This window comes from Prionailurus viverrinus, chromosome C2, assembly GCF_022837055.1.
Source record: "Prionailurus viverrinus isolate Anna chromosome C2, UM_Priviv_1.0, whole genome shotgun sequence".
Classification (NCBI taxonomy): domain Eukaryota; kingdom Metazoa; phylum Chordata; class Mammalia; order Carnivora; family Felidae; genus Prionailurus; species Prionailurus viverrinus.
In genome coordinates, this window is record NC_062569.1 from 36,768,125 (window position 1) to 36,791,209 (window position 23,085).

At 44.6% G+C, this 23,085-nt stretch overlaps 1 protein-coding gene across 19 annotated transcripts in view; it reads left to right on the forward strand.

Moving 5' to 3' along the window:
* The window catches only part of ZBTB38 (zinc finger and BTB domain containing 38), a 170,999-nt gene that overhangs the window by 133,159 nt on the left and 14,755 nt on the right, over nt 1-23,085 (forward strand). For 13 of the 19 annotated variants that reach the window (XM_047874299.1, XM_047874298.1, XM_047874296.1 and 10 more), the window contains one exon: nt 1,293-7,875. In XM_047874299.1, coding sequence (XP_047730255.1) covers nt 1,293-4,877 — 3,585 coding nt within the window. In that variant the 3' untranslated portion in view covers nt 4,878-7,875. The other 6 variants (XR_007155499.1, XR_007155500.1, XR_007155503.1 and 3 more) reach the window with 5 other exon arrangements.

Below are 23,085 nucleotides of genomic sequence, written 5' to 3' on the forward strand. Positions count from 1 at the left end.
GATTAACAAAAGGGCAGAGAACCTGAATAGACATTTTTCCAAAGAAGGCATAAAGATGACAAACAGACACATGAAAAAGTGCTCAACATCACTAACCACCAGGGAAATGCAAGTCAAAACCACAATGAAATATCAGCTCACACCTGTCAGAATGGCTACCATCAAAAAGATAAGAGAGAACAAATGTTGATAAAGGGTTGGACAAAAGGGAGTCCTTGTGCACTGTTGGTGGGAATGTAAATTGGTACAGCTACTATGGAAAACAGTATGGAGATTCCTCAAGAAATTAAAAATAGAACTACCATGTGATCCAGCAATCTCACTTATGGGTATATGTCTGAAGGAATTGAAATCAGGATCTTAAAGAGATACCTTCAAATCCAAACCACAATGAGACTAGACTCAGAGGCATGCTTTCTTGGTTTTGTGCATTGTTTCTTTTTCGTGTGCCTTCAGTACGTCACCGACCCCTTTTTGAAAACCCTAATCTGCTTTGGCTGTAATAAAAAGGGAAATTAGAGAAAGTATGAGATATGGCCAGTAACGCAGAGAGGCGGGGAACCCCTGGTGGTCAGACTGGGTCATGCAGACTGAGGGTTTCCATTGAGAGACCTTTCAGAGCCACAAATTAGAATGGCTTCTCCAGTTCTTCTTCTCTGAGCGGGCAGTACCTCTGTATACAGGTACTGCTTACTTAGGGAAAGCTTTTAAAAAAAAAAATCATCTTCCTGCTTCATAAATGATGTTTGGATCGGGTCCTCAGGGTTATCTATGAAAATAGGACGTTTGTGGCAGGACCATGGCATTGCCCAGCTGTAGGAGTTCAATGCAGCAGTCTTGAATGATGATGAGACCCTTCACATTTGGGCGGGGGGGGAACCCTCCTGCTCCCAAATTTGGACGTGTATATATAGCTACGGCTTTGGAGAAAGAGTTCTGGGAGGATTTCCAACTATAACAACTATTAGCAATGGTATGAGAAACAGGCTGGGGCGAGATCAAGATTTAGCTTCTAATGTTGACTCCAAGTCTTGCAAGTAACAGCAAATGAGATAAAAACCTGTATTTTCGTACAAAAAAAAAAAGTTTTTCAAAAACATTGAAAATTGTCTAGAAATAAAGAAACTACTTGTTGGGGCGCCTGGCTGGCTCAGTTGGTAGAGCATATGATTCTTGAACTCGGGGTTGTGAGTTTGAGCCCCACGCTGGGCATAGAGCTTACTTTAAAAAAGAAGGAAAGAAAGAAACTAGTTTTGGAAGGGTCTCTGACCATTTCTCTCCTCTTGTTTCAGATGACAGTCATGTCCCTTTCCAGGGACCTCAAGGACGACTTGCACAGTGACACAGTGCTCTCCATCTTAAATGAACAGCGCATTCGGGGCATTTTATGCGATGTCACTATTATTGTGGAAGACACCAAATTTAAAGCCCACAGCAATGTCCTGGCTGCTTCAAGCCTTTATTTCAAAAATATCTTTTGGAGCCATACAATCTGTATTTCCAGCCATGTCCTGGAACTGGATGATCTCAAAGCTGAAGTGTTTACAGAGATCCTTAATTATATCTACAGCTCCACAGTTGTCGTCAAGAGACAGGAAACAGTCACGGATCTTGCAGCTGCAGGGAAAAAGCTGGGAATATCCTTCTTGGAAGACCTTACTGATCGCAACTTCTCAAATTCCCCTGGTCCCTATGTATTCTGCATTACTGAAAAAGGAGTGGTTAAAGAAGAAAAAAATGAAAAAAGGCACGAAGAACCTGCTATCACCAATGGGCCAAGGATCACAAATGCATTTTCCATCATTGAAACAGAAAATAGTAATAACATGTTCTCTCCACTGGACTTGAGAGCAAGTTTCAAAAAGGTCTCCGACTCCATGAGAACCACCAGCCTCTGCCTGGAGAGGACTGACGTGTGCCACGAGGCAGAGCCCGTCCGCACGCTGGCGGAGCACTCGTATGCCGTTTCCTCCGTGGCCGAGGCATACAGAAGTCAGCCCGTACGTGAACACGACAGCAGTTCGCCTGGTAAAACAGGTAAAGAAACCTGTGAAGCTCTAGCAGCAAAACCGAAAACGTGCCGAAAGCCAAAGACAGTCTCCATACCCCAGGCTTCCGATTCAGCTGCAGAAAATAGACCACCCCCTCCAGCAACCAGCTCAGAGGTTAATCAGGAAAGAAGTCCAGAGCTACCTGCCGTTCTTTCTCGTTCAAAATCTCCCAACAACGAAGGAGATCTCCGTTTTTCCAAGGAAGATGAAAATAAATCCTCTGACGTCCCGGGGCCGCCGACGGCAGAGGTCCCACCTCTCGTGTACAACTGCAGCTGTTGTTCCAAGTCCTTTGACAGTAGCACTTTGCTCAGTGCCCACATGCAGCTCCACAAGCCAACCCAGGAGCCGTTAGTGTGCAAGTACTGCAACAAGCAGTTCAGCACCCTGAACAGACTGGATCGGCACGAGCAGATTTGTATGAGGTCCAGCCACATGCCTGTTCCCGGAGGAAACCAACGCTTTTTAGAAAACTATCCAACCATCGGACAGAATGGAAGTTCGTTCACAGGTCCAGAACCGTTGCTCTCTGAAAACAGGATTGGTGAGTTTTCCAGTACCGGAAGTACCTTGCCAGAAACGGACCACATGGTTAAATTTGTTAATGGGCAGATGCTCTACAGCTGTGTTGTATGCAAACGTAGTTACGTGACTTTATCCAGCCTCCGAAGACACGCAAATGTTCACTCGTGGAGAAGAACATATCCGTGTCATTACTGCAACAAAGTATTTGCATTGGCTGAGTACAGGACAAGACATGAAATTTGGCATACAGGGGAGAGGCGCTATCAGTGCATTTTCTGCCTTGAAACTTTCATGACCTACTATATTCTCAAAAACCATCAGAAGTCTTTCCATGCCATAGATCACAGACTTTCCATCAGTAAAAAAACAGCAAATGGAGGCTTGAAGCCTAGTGTGTATCCATATAAACTTTACAGGCTACTGCCTATGAAATGCAAGAGGGCTCCTTATAAGAGCTACCGAAATTCTTCCTATGAAAATGCTCGAGAAAGCAGTCAGATGAATGCGTCAGCATCTGGTCCCTATGTCATTCAGAATCCACACAGCTCTGAGTTACCGACGCTGAATTTCCAAGACCGTGTCAACACCCTCACCAGCAGTCCAGCCGTCCCCTTGGAAACATCTGCACGCCAGGACATGCCCGCTTCTGCCAACGTACAGAGCGCAGAGGGGACCAAGTGGGGAGAGGAAGCACTGAAAGTCGATCTCGACAATAACTTTTATTCTACCGAGGTGTCGGTTTCTTCCACTGAGAATGCTGTCAGCTCTGACCTCCCAGCAGGGGACGTGCCTGTTTCGTCTTTGAGTGGTGGCAGTGAGAACGCAGCCTCTGTGATCAGCTACAGTGGCTCAGCACCCTCGGTCATTGTGCATAGTAGCCAGTTCTCATCAGTGATAATGCACAGCAACGCCGTTGCCGCCATGACCAGCAGCAGCCACAGAGCCCCTTCGGACCCAGCAGGCAGTCAGCCCCTGAAAGACGACAGCAAACTCGAGCCTGACAAAGCGGGCAGGGTCGTCAGCAGACCCAAAAGCATTAAGGAGAAAAAGAAGATCGTGCCGTGTAACAAGGGGGAGATAGCAGAGGAGTCCAAATACGTCGCTGATCCTGGAGGGTCATTGAGCAAAACCGCAAGTATGAAAGAAACCAGTAAAATTGAAACCTACATTGCAAAGCCTGCTCTGCCAGGAACCTCCACCAACAGCAACGTGGCGCCCCTTTGCCAGATAACGGTGAAAATCGGAAACGAAGCCATCGTGAAAAGGCACATCCTAGGATCTAAGTTGTTCTATAAAAGAGGGAGAAGACCCAAGTATCAAGTGCAGGAGGAGACCTTGCCACAAGAGAGTGACCCGGAAGCCAACAGAGACAGCCCACTCGGGCTCTGCCAGTCCGAGTGTGTGGAAATGAACGAGATGTTCGATGACGCCAGCGACCAGGATTCCACTGACAAACCTTGGCGTCCTTACTACAACTACAAACCCAAAAAGAAATCCAGACAGTTGAGGAAAATGAGGAAGGTCAACTGGAAGAAAGAACATGAACACAGGAGCCCAAGCAATAAGTGTAAATACCCAGCAGAACTGGACTGCGCTGTGGGGAAAGCTCCTCAGGAGAAGGCCTTTGAGGAAGAAGAAAATAAAGAGATGCCCAAGCTGCAGTGCGAACTCTGCGATGGAGACAAAGCCTCGGGGGCCGGCAATCAAGGAAGGCCCCACCGGCATCTCACTGCTAGGCCTTACGCCTGCGAGTTCTGTGCCAAGCAGTTCCAGAGCCCTTCCACGCTCAAGATGCACATGCGGTGTCACACCGGAGAGAAGCCGTACCAGTGCAAGACCTGCGGGCGGTGCTTCTCGGTGCAGGGAAACTTACAGAAACACGAACGCATCCACCTGGGCTTGAAGGAGTTCATCTGTCAGTACTGCAACAAGGCATTCACGTTGAACGAGACGCTCAAAATCCACGAAAGAATCCACACCGGCGAAAAGCGTTACCACTGTCAGTTCTGCTTTCAGAGTTTTTTGTACCTTTCCACAAAAAGGAATCATGAGCAGAGGCACATTTGGGAGCATGATGGGAAGGGCTATGCCTGCTTCCAGTGCCCCAAAATTTGCAAAACAGCTGCTGCCCTTGGAATGCACCAGAAGAAACACTTATTCAAGAGCCCAAGTCAGCGGGAGAAAGTCGAAGGTGACATGTGCCATGAGAACTCAAATCCTCTGGAGAACCCACATGTCAATGATTCAGAAGACAATGACCAAAAGGATAATGTGCAAACCATTGTTGAAAATGTCCTTTGAGTGGCGATACTTAGAAAAATCTTCAAAACTATAAGTTGGTGGGTTTGTTGTTTTGGGGTGTTTTTAGCTGTTTCTTCTGGTGTGTTTTTTTTTTTAAGTTTAGTTTTGTTTTGTTCACACAACAGTTATGAAGGAGTGAAATGTAAAAAAGAAAATCTCATTTGTGAAAATTCCAGAAAAAGGATCCTAATATCTACTTTGGGTTTTAGCATTAACTTCATGCAAAGTGCACAAAAATGAAATAGCTGAATCCTCCAGTATCCCAAGTATCTTGTGGAAGTTTATGAAGTTCTTAGCTGTGGTATTTCTGCCAGTGGAAAAAAAAAGAGTCTAATGTTAGCCTAATTTAGAACTTTCTAGTAAGTGCTAATAGGAACTGGCTGCTGAGCTGTCTTTAGTCACTGGAGAAAACGAGGGTCGGATATCATGAAAACATCATCTTCATAAATATGTTAGAAGGTAAACGAGCTATGACAGTCATTTTTCCCATCCAGCTTCTGCGCTATTAAAAATTGTTTAAATTAGTGGATATATAAGAAATATTTAATATTATAGCTGAAAATATGTGTGAAATTGAGTAACTTAAGTAGGACATTCATACATTATCTAGAACTACTTTTCTGCAACACAAGCCTTGTAAAATACATATATAAATCACTATGACTTTTAACTATCCATGTCCCCTGTAGAGAATTATAATGACGAGCAATAGATCTGCAAATAATGAGGACTAATGGAAAAATCAGTAGAAAGCATCTTGATATGATTTAAGAGCACGTTGTATGCTTTTAGATGGAATGCTGTTCCCTTGAAATTCTGGCTGAGCTATTACTAGAACTGGTCTACTCCAGTCACAGAAAAAATAGGTCATGCCTTATCTATGGGGGAGAGCCCTCCCAGAATTTTTCTCTGATCACTTGTGCTGTATATTACTTTGCAGTGGCCTCACTTCAGAAAATAAAGAAGGGTCAAATTCTTCTGAAACTCCCTGCAGTCTTCCATCCATCACAAGGCCATGGATGTAGAGGTCTATTTCAGACAGACTTAATCAGTCTCCAGGGTTTAAGTTAAAACCTGACACATCCCATTCCACTGAAGGAGTGTCCAGGAAATTTAGTGCAAAGCATGCATATGGTGGTGAATTCCCAGGCACTTGAAAATGACAGAAAGCCTAATCCCAGTGATTATTAGCCTTCTTGGAGATTATGCAGCCCACAAGTATATACTAATATAAAACAAAAGGGCATCAGAAAGACACCTCCCACCTCACCCATTAATGACTTGAGTGGGCAAGAGGAAGCGATGACCTTCCTTGCCTCAAACAGTAGCTTTGTTTTGGGGGAGGTTGGAGGAGAGATAGACTGTGGAGTAATACGATTCCATCACTTACTTATATGACTCAGAAACATATCCCCAAAGCCAGATGCCTTGTCTTCATGTTTGCAGACACCTGGCTCCCTTGCTAAAAACCCACTTAAGTTGTTTCATGTTCTTTTATGCTGCCCCACACCATCACCATTGCCCTCCAAGTCTAATTGCCCTGTAGGATGTTCCATCATGTGGACTAGGTTCTGGGAAGCTGGAACTCCTCATTCTTAGGTTATAAACTGCCAGAATAGGAGGGAGAGAGAAAACATTCCTACCCTTTGATCCACCAGTGTGAGCAGAACCTGGAACCTGGTTTAAGGGTGACCTACAGCTATTCATGTTCATGGGATTTGATAGATGGAAGCCCAAGGTTATTCAAGGTTGCAGAGTCACCATAATGAAGAAGTAGTTCAAAGGACTCCAGTTTCTCTCTTCAAGTATTGTGATGTCTCCATGAAGAAGACTTAATACGGATTTGGGTGGGCGAGAAAGCATTTAAACACCCAGAGAAGGACACGATCAAAGCTGACCTTTTTATACAGTAGTATTTTGCTGTTAAGTAACCCCAATATTGCATCTGCATTTATCTTTTGTTGATCTACTTTCACTTACTTACATACAGTATTATGTAATAGAGGAAAATGGGGAAATGCAAGCAATTCATCCTTACTTTATACGTTGTATATATGTATACCTGCACTACTCATTTGGGTTTTGTTAAAAGAGATGGTCACAAAGGGCTTATGAAAATCATTTCTGAATTGATAATTAGAATATTGAATAGGTAATTCGGTGATCTACTAATTTATTTTATCTCAATTGGGATTATTAATCAAAGAGAATTACTGTGTATTTCAGTCATTTTGATTTGAGGTAACTCCAAATATAAAATTATTACATGTAGTGATGTCTCCTAGCCCTTACATGTGGAAATTTTTTAAGTGGACTTGTATGCTGATAATTCTAGACCAAAGTAAATATGGCAGAATATTTATACATGAAAAAATAATTTTGCAAATATTTTCTATAATTGTATTATTCGTTTAAAATGTTGATAGCTTGTGTTAGTTTCAGGGAGGGGTGTATATTTTGATAAAAAAAATACTTGACTTTGTAATTCTGTATATTCTATACAATTTATAGCAGAGCCGTTTTAAGACAGCCTTGTCACATTTTTGTTAATTGTGAAAACTTTATCATGAGTGATGTTTATGCATTGAGTACATAACGACCAACTAGAATTAAAGTAGGTGTAAACAGTGAACATACTGTATGCTGTACAAGATATATTGTAATTTGCTGTTTTAGCATCTGTATTTTGGTTAGAAGATATTATTAAATGCAGATGTTAAGGGTTGGAAAAGTCTAATTTTATTTTTAGAAATAATGACTATAAATTTGGTTTTGCTTGATTACAATAGCTTATTCTATGTTAAGTCTCTTAAATGTTTTAATGTTAATTCTTTTGTGCAGTCAAGCGGCTATTTCCTCTTTGTGAGTCACAGCATTGTTTCACGTATTATTCATTTAATATATTTCTGTTTCCTTACTTGTTTACGTTCCATGATACCTACTTACATGCTTAGGACTCAAATGGAATATGCATTAAAAAAAAAAAGCAGAAATAAGAGAGATTGAAGTCTTCTTATCATTTAATGCCTTGGCTAGGCCTGACCTTGTGATAAATCAGAGAGCGTTGAAAGTGTTCTGTCTACTCTACTCCTCCTCGGGAAACAAATTACACTTAGTACCAGGAATCTGGCAAGGTTCTTCCCATGGGCTGTTTCATTCAGGTCTTTCCCAGCAACCATGGGAAGTAGACTTCATTATCTACATTTTGTAGTGACTTTGAGAAGATCCCACAACCAGACAGAACCAGGACTCCAAGCCAGATCTCCCTGACTTCAAAGCCCATGTTTTTGTTTCTTCTCAACACCTTAGAGAGAAATACTTAATGTAAACTGAACGGGCAGTGAGGCAAAGAGGCATGACAAATGAATGCAGCTTTATGATGATAGCTGTTACAGTGATGGCCTTCAGGAGGCCGTACTGGTCTCAGCTTTCCCTGACACCACCGCTGCTTTATTTCTGATGCCTCTACACTCTGGGCATTTGCCTTCTCTTGTATGTTGGGATATTGCCTTATAAAATCATTTTTTAAATCTGTACACTTTTTCTTTTCAAGAATATAGAGTAAAATCGGGGCGCCTGGGTGGCTCAGTCAGTTAAATGTCTGACTTCGGCTCAGGTCATGATCTCACAGTTCGTGAGTTCAAGGCCCGTATCAGGCTCTCTGCTGTCAGCTCAGAGCCTGGAGCCTGCTTCAGATGCTGTGTCTCCCTCTCTCTCTCTCTGCCCCTCCCCTGCTCCCTCTCTCTCTTCCTCTCTCTCTCTTTCTCTCTCTCTCTCAAAAACAAACATTTTTAAAAAGGTATTAAAAAGAATATGGAGTAAAATATTTAATACTGTTTTAAGCTAGTAATTTTTCACATAAAAAATGTCCCCTCATCACAGACTATATTCCTAACTTTAATTATCTTCAGATGCATGCAGTTAGTCACAGTAGCTAGTGTGAAAGGGAGTGCCAGTGGCTCAGGCAACATAATCCATCACCAACACAGGGAAAATAACGCAAATTTCCAGTCCTACTAATGTCTGGCCAGTAAGCATCAGTTTTGTATTTGAAGGATAATCCAAACCAAATCCAAATCAAAAATTTGATAACTGCTGCCTGCTGAAACTAACTTCACTTATCTAGCAAAACAGATTAAATATTGAACAAATTTTTAATAATTGAGAAAGTAGCTGGATTAAAAGCATCAAAACAAATCCTGCAAGGCAATCCTACTTGCGCATATTGTATTAATCACTTTGGGTTCTTTTACTCCTGTTTCTCACCTTCCTCTTTTCTCATTACCCGCGCCCCCCCCCCCCCCCCCCCCCCCCCCCCCCCCGGTTGACCGGGTCCCACGCCCTCTGTCTCCCCTCGGTTGCTCTTTGCAGAGGCAATTTCCTCCATATCTGAGAACTCTTCACCTTCCTCCTCCCCAAATCCTGGCCGGCTATCAGTCTCCCTTCTGGAGAGAGGAACCCCTTGCCTTGTCCCCACTCCTCCTCCCCTGTATACTCCCCTTGATGCTGATTCTCCAAGGAAGGTCATCAGTGAGCAGGTGAGTTGGCTTGGGGTGCAGATTTTAAAATGAAATTCTCCCAAGTTTAGACAACTCCTGGAAGAACTGGTTATAGCAGAAGTATGATTACGTTTCTTAAGGTTTTGTAAATTATGATTTCATTCTTGATGTCTAAGACCTCAATTCTAGTTACTTAGATAGAATGTTTTGCTGAGAAGTGAAGAGCACTTTTTTCCCCAATTTTAAAAACTATGACTTCTATGTCACATAGGGGTCAGGATGTTATTCTTGTTATAGGAAACTTAGGTATACAGAGATTTAAAAGCTGGAACAGTGCTAATTTATGGAGAATTTTAATTCATTTATTCAAAATATGTTTAATTTGGGGTCTCAGGTGTTGTGTCCAGGCCAGGGCTATAGAGTTACAAGAGGCAGCCTGTGCCTTTGAGGAGCCAGAGACCGGGGAAGGAGACTGATGAGGCAAGGCACGATTACAAAACGAAACCCTGAGTCCCTAGTTGCTCAGAACCAGATTGGATTATGTTGGGTTCTGAGAGAGAGGGCACTGAGCTGGGCCTGACCGAGCCTGGGCTTCCCAGTGCAGGCAGGTCCAGGTAGGAGTGGCTAAAACACAGGAGCATGGGTGAGTGCATGTGGTTCCGCAGGCCTAGGGTTCGGGTGGTGAGCCAGGAGAGGTACACAGAGGACACATCACCAGGGCCTCGTGTGCCTTGCCAGAGATTTTGTATTTCTGACACAGATAGATGATGGGGGAGCAGATGAGCAGCTGAGTGCTAGGAGGGAAGGGCAGAGAGCGGTTCCAGAAGGTCCAAGCGAGAGGCCGTGTCAGGGCTTCAACAAAAAGGAAATGATCTAATGTGTTTGAAGGATGACTGTCACTGCAGTATAGGGAAGAGACTGCAGGTCAGTGAAGAAGGTCTCTCGAGCGCCTGTGTGGTTCAGTCAGTTAAGTGTCCAACTCTTTTTTGTTGTTGTTTGTGAGTGACTTTATTCTTTTTATTATTATTATTTCTGGGGCGCCTGGGTGGCTCGGTTGGTTGAGCTTCTGACTTCCGCTCAGATCATGATCTCACGGTCTGTGAGTTCAAGCCCCTTAAGGGCTCTGTGCTGACAGCTCAGAGCCTGGAGCCTGCTTCAGTTTCTGTGTCTCCCTCCCTTTCTGCCCCTCCCCATTCACACTCTGTCTCTCTGTCTCTGTCTCTGTCTCTGTCTCAAAAATAAACATTAAAAAAATTGTTTTCAATTTAAATTCAAGTCAGTTTAATATACAGTGTAGCCTTGGCTTCAGGAGGAGTAGAACCCAGTGCTCCTCCCAACAATTCCCTCCTTAATGTCTGTCACCCATTAACCCATACCCCCACCCACCTCCCCTCCAGCAACCCTCAGTTTGTTCTCCGTATTGAAGAGTCTCTTAAGGTTTGCCTTCCTCTCTGTTTTTATCTTATTTTTCCTTCCCTTCCCCTATGATTATCTGTTGAGTTTCTCAATTTCCACGTAAGACTAAAACCGTATGGCTGTCTTTCTCTGACTTATTTTGCTTAGCATAATACACTCTAGTTCCATCCACATTGTTGCAAAGGGCAAGATTTCATTCTTTTTCGTCACTGAGTAGTACTCTATTGTATGTATATACTTTATCTTCTTTATCCATTCATCAGTTGATGGACATTTGGGCTCTTTCCATAATTTGGCTATTGTTGGTAGCGTTGCTATAAACATTGGGGTACATATGCCCCTTCGAATCAGCACGTTTGTATCCTTTAGATAAATTCCTAGTAGTGCAATTTCTGGATCGTAGGGTAGTTCTTTTCTTAGGGTTTTTTGTTTTTTTTTTTTTTAAACTATTTTCCATAGTGTTTTCCAGAGTGGCTGTACCAGTTTGCATTCCCACCAACAGTGTAAGCGTCCAACTGTTGATTTCAGCTCAGGTGTTGATGTTGGGGTTGTGAGTTCAAGCCATGCACTGGGCTCCACACTGGGTGTGGAGCCTACTTTAAAAAAATGTAAGTAACCAATGACTCTCACTGCAATGCAGTGAAGAAACTATTTTTTCTTCCCTTGCAATATATTTTTGAAGAAATTATGTTGTTTGTCCTGAAGAGTTTGTCACAGCCTGGGAATTAACAAGACAGCTTCCTAAGTTGGGTTATGTTCTTCCATCAGGAGGTACATACTGTCTGAGATACTGGATGTACTTTGAAGGTAGATCTGATAGGATTTGTGAGTGGTTTAGGTCCCAGGAGGTGAGAAAAACAGAGAGGTCAAAGATGACTCCCAGGTTTTGGGTCTGAGTCATTAGAAGAGTGGAGTCACCTGTAGACCACTAGCTTATGTGGACCAGAAGTTCGGAAGGGGGACTGGCTTTGGGTATGAAGCTGAAAGTTGTGTTTCATTCATTCAAAACATATTTGAGCTAGGTGCTGGGAATACAAAAACAGAAAAAACAAATTGTCCCTGTAGCTTATGATCTAATGGGGAACACAAAAAGCTAACCAATTACAATTTCAGTAAGTAATGTGAAGAAGAGGTGCCATGAGGACGTTTAACAGGGGGCCTAAGCTAGTCTGGAAGTTCAAGGGAAGTCGTCCTTGAGGAAGTACCTTTTGAATGAGATCTGAAAAAGGAATAAAGTTGAAAGAGGAGAGGAGCGCCTGAGTGGCTCAGTGGGTTAAGTGTCTAACTCTTGATTTCAGCTCAGGTCATAGTCTCACGATTGATGAGATCGAGCCCCACATCCAGCTCCATGCTGTTGGTGCAAAGCCTGCTTGAGATGCTCTTTCGTTTCCTCTCTGTCTGCCTCTGCCCTGCTTGTTCTCTCTCTTGCTCTTCTCAAAATAAGTAAATAAACTTAAGAAAGAAAGAAAAAGAAAGGAAGGGAGGGAGGGAGGGAGGGAGGAAGGAAGGAAGGAAAAGAAAGAAAGAAAGAAAAGAAAGAAAGAAAGAAAGAGAAAGAAAAAGAAAAAGACTTTCCAGGTAGAGGGAATAGCATGTACAAAAGTCTGTTTCTAGGGGGAACACAGTGCATTGGAAGCCAATGGTGGCCAGAGTGCTAGAGAGGTGGGTCTGAGAGGAGACTGGAGGCTGAAAGCCATACCCTGCAGTACCCCCAGGTCATGCTAAGGATTGGGATCTTACACTAAGAGCAGCAGAGAGCCATTGGATTGTTGGGACAAGAAGAATTTTTTAAATCAGCTTTGTATTGTGAAATGTCACCGAAGCTGAACTGTGGGGAATGACACAGAGGACAATAATGGCCAGAAGTAGAGCATGCAGGAATCTGTTGCAGTGGTCCAGACCGGAGATGATGGTGGCGTGGGTTATGTATTGACAGTGAAGATGAGAGAAAAGAGGAGAGAATGAGTGCTATTTAGGAGACAAAATCAGCAGAACTTGATACTGGATGGATATGGAGAAGTGAGGGCTGGGGAGGGGTCAAGGATAACCTTTTGTTTTCCTATTTGTTGACACTATGGGAATGTAAGATGTCTCCTATGAAGCTTGTATAGCAAAAGAAGACCGAATCCTGGAAAACACTAATATTTGGTGATTTTTTTTTAATTTTTTTTTAACGCTTATTCACTCTTTTGAGACAGAGAGCATGAACAGGGGAGGGGCAGAGAGAGAGGGAGACACAGAATCCGAAACAGGCTCCAGGTTCTGAGCTGTCAGCACAGAGCCCGATGCGGGGCCTGAACTCATGGACCGTGAGATCATGACCTGAGCCGAAGTCGGACGCTTAACCGACTGAGCCACCCAGGCGCCCCATTGGTGATTGATATTTGATGAGTAAATAAAAGTCTGTAAGAGGCTGGCACAGAGAAGGGAACAGAGAAGTAGGAGGAAAATTGGAGGAGTGGCATCTAGGCAGCCAGAGCTGAAGAACCTCTCAGAAAGGAGAGAATCATCAGTTGTGTCAACTCGGCTGAAGATAAAGCCGAGAAAAGAAAATCTGGGAAGTGCCCTTTTGCACTTAGCAACTAGAAGGTCACTGGAAGCGATATACTGGTAAAACAGTTAACCATCACCTTGGAGAGCAGGAAAGCCGGATTTATAGTACTTGCCAATGTCTGTCATGTAAAACACTCCTGCCACGGATGATTTTAAGCTGCCAACATGATGTCACTGAATGCGGAGTTGAGAAGAGAGACATCCAGTTGGCTCATGAGAGCTGGTATGAGCCTGCTGAGTAGTTTCAGTGTGGTGGTACAGGTGGAAACGGGGGGGGGCAGATGCCGGAGCAGAGAGGAAGAGAGTCAGCAAGGGTTCTTGTTTCCAGAAGCTGAGCTAGGAAGAAGAGAGGAGAGAGAAAAGGAGCTGTAAGTGGAACCTGACGCTTGGAGACCAGGATTCCACCACGTGGGGTGAAACAAAGGATGAGGAGGCAAGAAAGTTGAGGGTATTGGCGAGAGACTCAGTTGTAGCAAGAACTAGAAAGCCTGGGTTTAATATAAGGAAGTACAGACCTCAGTGTCTGATAAGACACACACAAATGGAGGAGGCCTGAAGGCTCTTTTACAACTACTTTCATATTTGTCTCTCACCATCATCCTGTTGTGTTGCCAGTGATTATTGTCTTCATCTGAGAGCTGTGGGCACAGAGCCTAGAGAAGCCAAGGGGCCCAGAGACACAGGGCCAACACCTGTCAGTTTTCAGGACATGGTTCTCACCACCCCCAGCTGACTCCACATCGACTGAGAGATTTTTTGGAAGGTGGGGAACTGGGCCAATGACAACTGCTGTGCTTTCTTCAAAATGAGTGTTTATTAGCTTGAGACTCGAATACCCCAAGTCCTACGTCTTTCTTTTGTTGTCGTTTTTTGTTTTTTGGTCAATGTGTTCTTCTGTGGCAGTTCGTGTAGGCAGACCTCATTTCACTGCGCATCACTTCACCGTGATTTGCACTTACTGCATTTTTGGGTTTTTTTTTTTTTTTAACACATTAAAGGTTTGTGGCAACCCAGCATTGAGCAAGTCTGTTGGTGTCTCTGTGTTACATTTTGGTAATTCTTGCAATATTTCAAGCTTTTTCATTATTATATTTGTTATGGGGATCTGTGATCAGTGTTTACAACTCACTGAAAGCTCGGATGAGGCTTAACATTTTTTTAGCAAGGAAGTATTTTTTTTTAATGAAGGCATGACACTGTTTTGGGGTTTTTGTTGGTTTTTTTTTTTTTAAGTAGGCTTCACGAAACCCAGCATGGAGCCAAATGTGGGGCTTGAACTCGCAACCCTGAGATCAAGACCTGAGCTAAGATCAAGAGTCAGACGCTTAACCAACTGAGCCACCCTGGTGCCCCTGTATATCGGTTTTTTAAATGTAATGCTATTGCACAATTAATGGACTATAGTATAGTATAAACATACTTTTACACGTATTAGAAAACCAAAAAATTCAATTGACTTGTTTTTTCATGATACTCATTTTATTGTGGTGGTCTAGAGTCAAACCCACAATATTTCCAAGGTGTACTCCTGTATGACCAGGCACTCTTCTAAGCATCTAATTAATGTTAATTTATTTAATCCTCATATCAATCCTGTGAGATAGATGTTGATATTATCTCCATCAACGTTTAATGTGGTTATCTTTTGCTGTACAGTGCCACAAAACTTAGTGGCTTAAAACAGCCATATACAGTGTTCTCGGATCATATGGTCCTGTGGTTTGACTGGGATCAGCTGAGCGGGCCCCTCGTGCAGGTATAGTCAGATGGTGGCATCGTCTAAAGTCTTGACCACCCTGGGCATCCGAGCAGTCCCAGCCCAGCTTGGATTCAAGGGTGGAGGGATGGACTATACTTCTCAATGGGAGAGTAGTAGGCACATACAACAAGGGAAGGGATTGATGGCAGGCATCTTTAGGGACAAGCTATTCTACAAGAGCTAATCCCCAATGAGAAAACCAAGCACAGAGAAGTTATCTTACCCAAGGTCATACAGCTGGTATGTGGAGAAGCAGAGTTCCCCGGCAGGTGAGTTCCAGAGCCGGTTAATAGAGGCAAAGGGCACTGAAGCCCAAGAGCACAGACCTCCTCTCACCACAAAGCTGTGGTGGGTAGGAGCACAGCATTATTTGTAGTAGAACCGGAGAGTTCCTGGGATTAGCTGTCAAGGATTTGGGAGAGCGGAAGAAATTCTGAAAATACTTTCAATGGAAATAAATGAGGAGGGTACAAATTGAGTCAAATTTCAAGGACTATCTAAACAAGGCTCTTTTCATGTTGGGGGTGAAAATGGGGTCTTGCGTGGCCCAAAGCAAATGGGAGACTTCATACTTTTGCTTGCCTCTACCCAATCAGGAAAGAATAGAAGTATAGCGAGGAGTGGGGGAGGGGTGTATTGTTTGTTTGTTTGTTTTTCTTATAACTAATCAAAATCTGAAACTTTTAGTCAGCTACTCCAAAGGGTAAAATATGGGGGGAGCCTATGACTGGACCAAGAAATTCGAATCTGAGATATAGACTGGCCCCCGAAAGGATCTTCATGCCCCTTCTGTGCCCCCCGTTGTATAATGTCTAATGTATAATGCTCTGAAAATCTAGGTCATCACTTAACTTTTATACATTGCGGACCCTCTGATGGAAGAACATCTTCCATTAGGAAGGCCATCTAAAAGAAATTGCCATCTCTAATTCAAAAATTTACTTCACATAAGCGATAGGCTACTGCCAGAGAGAAGCTGACTCAGCTCTGATGCTTGGCCAGTTTCTCTCCCGAAATCTGGCCAGCTGAGATACTGTGTAGCTTACGTGCTGTTCATTTCTAGCTTCTCAGTTTTACGGGGCTAAAAGGCCACATCCCACACCTTAACTGGAACATGCCCAATATCTGTGTAAATGTGGTTATAGTGGGAAGAGCAGCAAGCCATTTCCCAGGTCAGACCCCTTCATTTCTGATGTTTCTCTTCCTGAAGAGAAACCCAGGGCCACGATTTTTGTCATCATAATGGGAACCAGCCTCCTCTGCTAGTGCTCATGTGGACTGTGGCCACATTCCAGCCACTGGGAACTCCTCACCATTCAGTGGCATCCTTACACCTAAGCAGGAATGCCCCACCCTGGCCCTCCTCCAGAGGTCCCCCCTCCCTCCAGGCAGAGTCTGCATGCAGGACCAACAATGAGGTACCCACCCAGAGTGCTCAGGACCTGAGAATTCTCTGCCCACTTGCAGGGCCTGCTCGGATCTCTTCCCTGCCAGGGTCACTCCCCTAGACCCCAGGGACAGGCAAGGAGCAGGTGTTTGCAAGGGATGTGGACGGAGTTTGTGATGAAGTTTCAAGATCACATGTGTATGTGCCCAAAGCCCCGGCAGTGTGGGAAGGAGCAGGGCGGAGAGTAAGAAGAAATACAAGGACACCCTGGGCCCAGCCTTTCTCATGCTGTCTCACCCCAGTCAGGAACACCACAGACTGGGTCCTCTAAATCCAAACCTGGCCTCCCAGATTATTAGGAAGGTATGTTTACCGAAGGAAGAGAATAGAGCATATTTAATTAAGAGCTTACTCACCTGACTTATAACCTTCAAATTTAGATACATGATATACTACCATTGACCCTCAACCAACACGAGTTTGAACTGTGTGAATCCACTTATATGCAGATTCTTTTTATAAATACAGTACAGTGCTATAAATGTATTTTCTCTTTCCTATGGTCTTCTTAATAAGATTTTTCTAGCTTACTTTATTATAAGAATACAGTATGTAATACATCTACAACATATACATAATCGACTGTTTATATTATCAGTGAGGCTTCTGGTCAACAGTAGGCTCTTAGTGGTTAAGTTTCTCGGGAGTCAAAGGTTATACACAGGTCAGGTCCCCAGTCCCTGCATTGTTCGAGAGTCCACTGCATAGGCTTCCATCTGTGCTCTTGCCTTTGACCTTGTTGAACTTTGGGGGGCTGTCACCACTCCCCAGAGTATCTGGCTTTTCATCACACTGTGTCTGAGTACAAGTTCCTAGCAATATTGAAAGGTCCATTCTCACGCCACTCCGCCCCCACCCACAGACATGATCATTTCTCAATGTCTAGGTCAAAAGTCCCTTCTAAAGAAAGCTTCTTCCTTAAGGTGTTTTGTGAGACCAACCCTCAGACCTCGGCTTGCCTTTGCCTCAGTCCGGCCCCACAGCTCTCTGGCAAAATCCTTTTTCAATTCCACCTTTCCACCTTTCAATTCCCTCAGACGGCACGCTCCTCCAGGCAGAGTCCAGAGCTTCCTGATTTAGCTGTGTTTCCCGCATCAGCACAGCAATGCCAAACATGAGTCCTCTGCTAAGGGTGCTGATTCTCCATTCCAGGGTGACCGACCATCACTGTGTGTCCAGGAAGGAGGGTTTTCCCGAGAGGCGGGGCTTTTCAGTGCTTAAACCAGGTCAGTCTTGGAAAACCCAGGATGACTGGTCACCCTAACGGGGAAGAGTTTCTTCAGAACGGGAAGGGGCATCAGCAGCCACAACAGAAGTAGAACTAAGCCCCCATCTGTCCTGCTAAGTATGGTGGACAGCTCTGGGTTTTCCTGGTAGACATCTCTGGGGTTTCCTGCTGAGTCCTCTTCTAGTCTGATGGTGAAAGCACCTGAATTTCCTTTAGAAATCACCTCTCCCTCGATTCTCAGCCCCACCTTCAGACCATGTCGATCAGGTTGGGGGTGGCTGGTAGGTGGGCAACACATAACTTGTTCTAGTATACTGGATTTCTACTTCTCAGCACAAGGGCAAGGAAACTGAGCCACGACCCTCTCAGCTGCCACGGACAGAATAGTTGGCTTTAAGCAAAGCAGGATGTGAGGGCTTAAGAAAAATGGTACTGTCTCTTTCCTCTCTCTCTCTCTTTCTCTCTGTCTCTCCTATCTCTCCCATTTCTCTCTGCTCTACTTTCCTCTCTACTGGCTTCAGTCTCAGACTGGTTCTCTCCAACTGACGGCAAAGATGCCTATGCTGAAGGGAATAAAGTCCCCACTCCCCGCAAAATCTTCAAAGAGAACAGAGACACATCTTATTTTTTTTTTAAGTTTATTTATTTTTGAGACAGAGAGAGACAGAGCATGAACAGGAGAGGGGCAGAGAGAGAGGGAGACACAGAATCGGAAGCAGGCTCCAGGCTCTGAGCCATCAGCCCAGAGCCTGACGCGGGGCTCGAACTCACGGACCGCGAGATCGTGACCTGAGCTGAAGTCGGACGCTTAACCGACTGAGCCACCCAGGGGCCCCGAGACACATCTAATAATAAACAGCAGAGTCTGAATTCAAACCCAGAACATCCAACATCATCGTAATCTCTACTAATAGAGGTTTTATGCCCCTCCTTCTGGGACATGCTGAAGAAAAGTCCATCAAAATGACCACAGAACACACTGTGTTTGGCTAAAACTAACTGAGCAAGGGACTTGTGCCAAATGCTTCCATCTGAGCAAGAACCGGGAAAGAAAGTATTGTTTTTACCATTTAATAGAGGCAGAAAGGCCCGCACCCAAGGACTTCACCACTCACAGTGATGAGAATCTACATAGGAAATGAGAACTCAGTTTACTAGCAGATCCTCAAGCTGGGATATTGTTTCCTCTGCAACTACACCCCTGTCTGTTCCACTCCCTGCCTCACTCGTGCTGCCCGAGGAACACCCAGCCTTCACTCCTCACCGCTTATGTTTGATCATTCAATGACTTTCACTGATGAATGCAAACACATCAGAATAGGTGAGCCCAGGAATTCCCTTGGTTAACAGAAATGACTGCTCTCTGCTTAATAAAAGGGGAAAGCAGGCTAATGTGTTGGTAGGTGTTTATTCATTATGTACGTATTTAATGAGCTGGTACATGGTAAAAGAAAAAAAAATTTTTTTCAAATACAGTGAAAGGGGACACAGAGAAAAATAAGTTACCCTCGCATTCTGCCCCAAGGTTTCTCCCAGGAGGCATGCACTGTTCTAGATCTTGGGTTGTCCTCCACAGACATCCTATGCATATCCAAGCATATATGTATATTTTATATATTAGCTATATATATTATACGAACTTATGAACTTATATATTTTTGTTTCCTTCCTTTTTTACACAAATGTGAGAACGCTACACATAGCATTCAGTACTTAATTTATTTAACAATAATAATATCCAATAATCTCCAATATCATGGAGAGCCTTTCGGGGGACACGGGGGGGTCTGTCTTCTTCTTGTTATGCCTACATCATACTCTGTACTCTCTCTAATAAGTGTCCTACATTTGTTTCCAATCTTTTCTTTATTCGCGCATTTTAGACCAACTTTTATAACAAAGATGGAAACAAACAGGAAGAGAGTTTTCTGCTTAACTCATCTAGAAAATCCAGTGAACAGAAGCTCCAATCCCTTCTGAGTCTCCTGGTAGCTTGAATCAACATAATTCAAATTCTGAGCTCTCAAGCGTAAGTCTTCAGAACATTTTGCTCTGTATTCAATGCAAACTAAACAGAAGTGCCTCTGTCTTCAGGGTCTTTTGTTGTTTAGGCAAAAATGGGATGTGGGAAGGAAACAAGGGAAGAACCTAAGATGGATGGATGAAAGTTGGAACCAGGAAGCCCTCCACCTCATCTCTGAGCCCCCTTCGTGCCACCTTAATTCGTTCTCTCTGCGCTCCCAGCCTTCTCTGTGTCTCCCTGCCCGCAGTGCAAGGTGCTGGCCAGGCCCACGGGACCTCACAAAGCGTCCATCAGAGACTGACTGCCGTCCCTGTGCACTAATTGCCAATTCTGGAAAAGAAATCTGATTCCTGCCCTCCCCCAACCCCCGTTGAAGAAATTGGTTCCCTTTGGTCAGTTTAGTCTGGACCCAATTAGCTCTGGTTAAAGGGACAGAGCCCTGTCAGAAGATAGCTGCAGAGGCCCGATCCTAACCGGAAACACAACCTTCAGAGAAGGGAGGGTGGGCTAGGAGAGGTCAAGTGCCCACCACGAGGTCCTGCAGGGGCAAGAGCTGCTTAGTCAGTGACTGTATCAGCATGACCCTCGAGACCTGTCATGATGGCTTCGACTTCGCCATCCAGCTTTCCAGCCCCAAGTCTCCGATTACGGACGTACCTGGACAGTTGTAAAAAGGTCTGCCTGGCTTAGAGGCAGGCTCAGGCCTTGTCCCACAACAGCGTTTCACATGTTTTTGTGCATGAGGTGGCACATGGCGAGGTGTGCGATTTGGGAAGGTGCTGGGAAAGGATGTCTCAACCCACCCCCACACCCCCACCCCGACACATACTACACATTAAAAAGTGACCTTGTTTTGACAGTTGTTTCCACCTCCCTTTGCCAATTTGCAAACATGTTCTTAAGACAGTTTATAAACCTGTTTATGCGAAACTTGTTTTTGAATGCGTTCTTTTTGAAAGCATATTTATTTAAAAAAGAAAGCATGTTTATATTTGGAAAGCAAGTAACGTAAACAAGCTGTCAGCGTTTGACAGAGGGCTGATGGAGGCTGGGGTAGGATCTGTGCCTAGATTGCTGCCTGCTGTAGCCTCCAACCCTCAGGAAAAGTTTACCATGAAAGCCCAGTCTGCCCTACCCCCCATAGGCATAAATCTCATGGTTTCTCTCTCAAGAACATTGAACCGGACACGCGAACCATGGAGGGGACTCCATCCTTTCTGCAGAGCCGAGGAAAAAATCTTGCCAGCAGAGGTCACTGACGCTCCAGCTTGCGATTTAGCAGCAGCCCAGGCAGGAGGCCAATCCCGGTAAGGTTGTGCCCACTCTTCTTCCAGCTCCTGTCCATTCACTTGCTCCCTGCTTTGCATATTGAAGGAAGTAACTGTCAGTGTTGCCATAACAAAAGTGTGTGCATGCTATCAACAGTTTTTCTAGGTAGTACCTACCCTTTCATATCCCAAACCTAAGAGTTTTTAGTTTAACATTAAGTTAATACTCAGGATAAGATGGGCAATAACTTGAAACACAGAACATCGGGTTCTGCTTCAACCTTGGTTTGCACTTGACCAGGTGTAGCCCATCCCATAAACCAGTTATATCTGCCTCTTGCCTGAATTACTAGGAAGCGACCCCACCACACACACAGGTAAACACACACACAGTGGCCTGAGGTAATATGCAAAGACCCCTGTAATGCAGGCATGGGTGCTGTGGTATGGCATGGAGTCAGACAACCCAGTGAGAGGGGTGAAAAGAGAAGGCACCTGTTGACTGCCTGCAAAGAATGAGGGGCATTTAGGAGCCGCCGATGGGCCTATAGCTAGCCTTGGACTAGCTGCATACATCAGACCTACTTGCCAGCATTCTGTAGTGCCACGAGATGCTACGAGTGGTCATCTGTCCATTAAGGGTGGAGGGGAAGAAACTGCATCTATAGGATGGGGGAGAGAATAGTAGGGCCAAAAACACACAAAAAAACAAACTATTGACCTGCCATATGACAGCACCCACCTTATATACTGGCAGGGGCTAAGATGCTGCCAGCCTCAGAGGCCAAGTGAGAATATTAACTTCTCAAGCCATTAAGATATATCGTATGGCCTGTTCTCCACCCCGGCAGCCATGGAATTGCACCTCACAGCCACTGGCCCACAGATGTGTGATGGTCCTGAAAAACCAGAAGGAGGTACAGGGGTACAGTGGCAGCAGGAATCCCCAGTGAGAGGAAGGAAGCCACCCACTAGCCTGGGAAGAGGTCTGAGGAAGAAGCATGTGACCTAGGCCTAAGTCAATCAATTGCATTTTCCACAGTCACAGCGATTGGCTCAGCAGTGTGCATGTGACTCACCCAGAGCCAATGAGACTTAAGATTCCCTGGAAAGTTGTAGGAGAGAAGGTGTGTTTCTACCCCCGGTGAGACTTGGAGCTGAAAAGATAGAGTCCGGAGATACTGGATTCTTCTTGGCAGCTGAGCTTTGTGGGGCCACCTTGAAGCTCCTGAATTTATAACTGATACGGTGTAAGAACCTCAAGTGGAGGGAAATTGGGTGCTGATAACATTGTTTGAGCCCTGAACGCAGCCATACCTGAAGTTAATTTTACTCCTAGGTTTTCCGTGTGCCAACAAACTCCCTTTGTGCCGATTAGAACTACACTCCCGTGCCCCCTGGGGTGGAAGAGATGAGGTAAGTGTTCTTGGAGCCACTTCTGCCGTCTGATACCCTTAGGGTTCTTTGTGTTGAGGTTGATCCGAGATAAACCCAACTGGCCAGAGCAAGCTGCTCCCGCTTCAGGAGTCCCTTGAAGCTTGCTCCCTCACAAACATCTGGACTATTCTGAATCTTTCTGACCATTCCTGGCTCCAGAGTGGGAGCCAACAACTTCAAGGCATGAATCTGAACTCTTAAGATCCACACAGGGGTACCAGCATTCCCACTGCATATCACCTACAGAAAACAATACACATTTACAAGTATCTCATTGACATTGAAGTTAAAACTTCAACTTTAAACGTTTTTCTAATGTTTGTTTGTTTGTTTGTTTGTTTGTTTTTTTCAGAGAGAGAGAGAGACAGAGGCAGAGAGAGGGAGACATAAAATCCAAAGCAGGCTCCAGGCCCTCAGCTGCCAGCACAGAGCCCGACACGGGCCTTGAGCCCACGAACCACGAGATCATGACCTGAGCTCAACTGACTGAGCCTCCCAGGTGCCCCTAAAACTTCGACTTTAGATGTAGAAGAGCTTCTAGCAGGAGAGAGATGAGAAATTGGATCATTCCCATAATC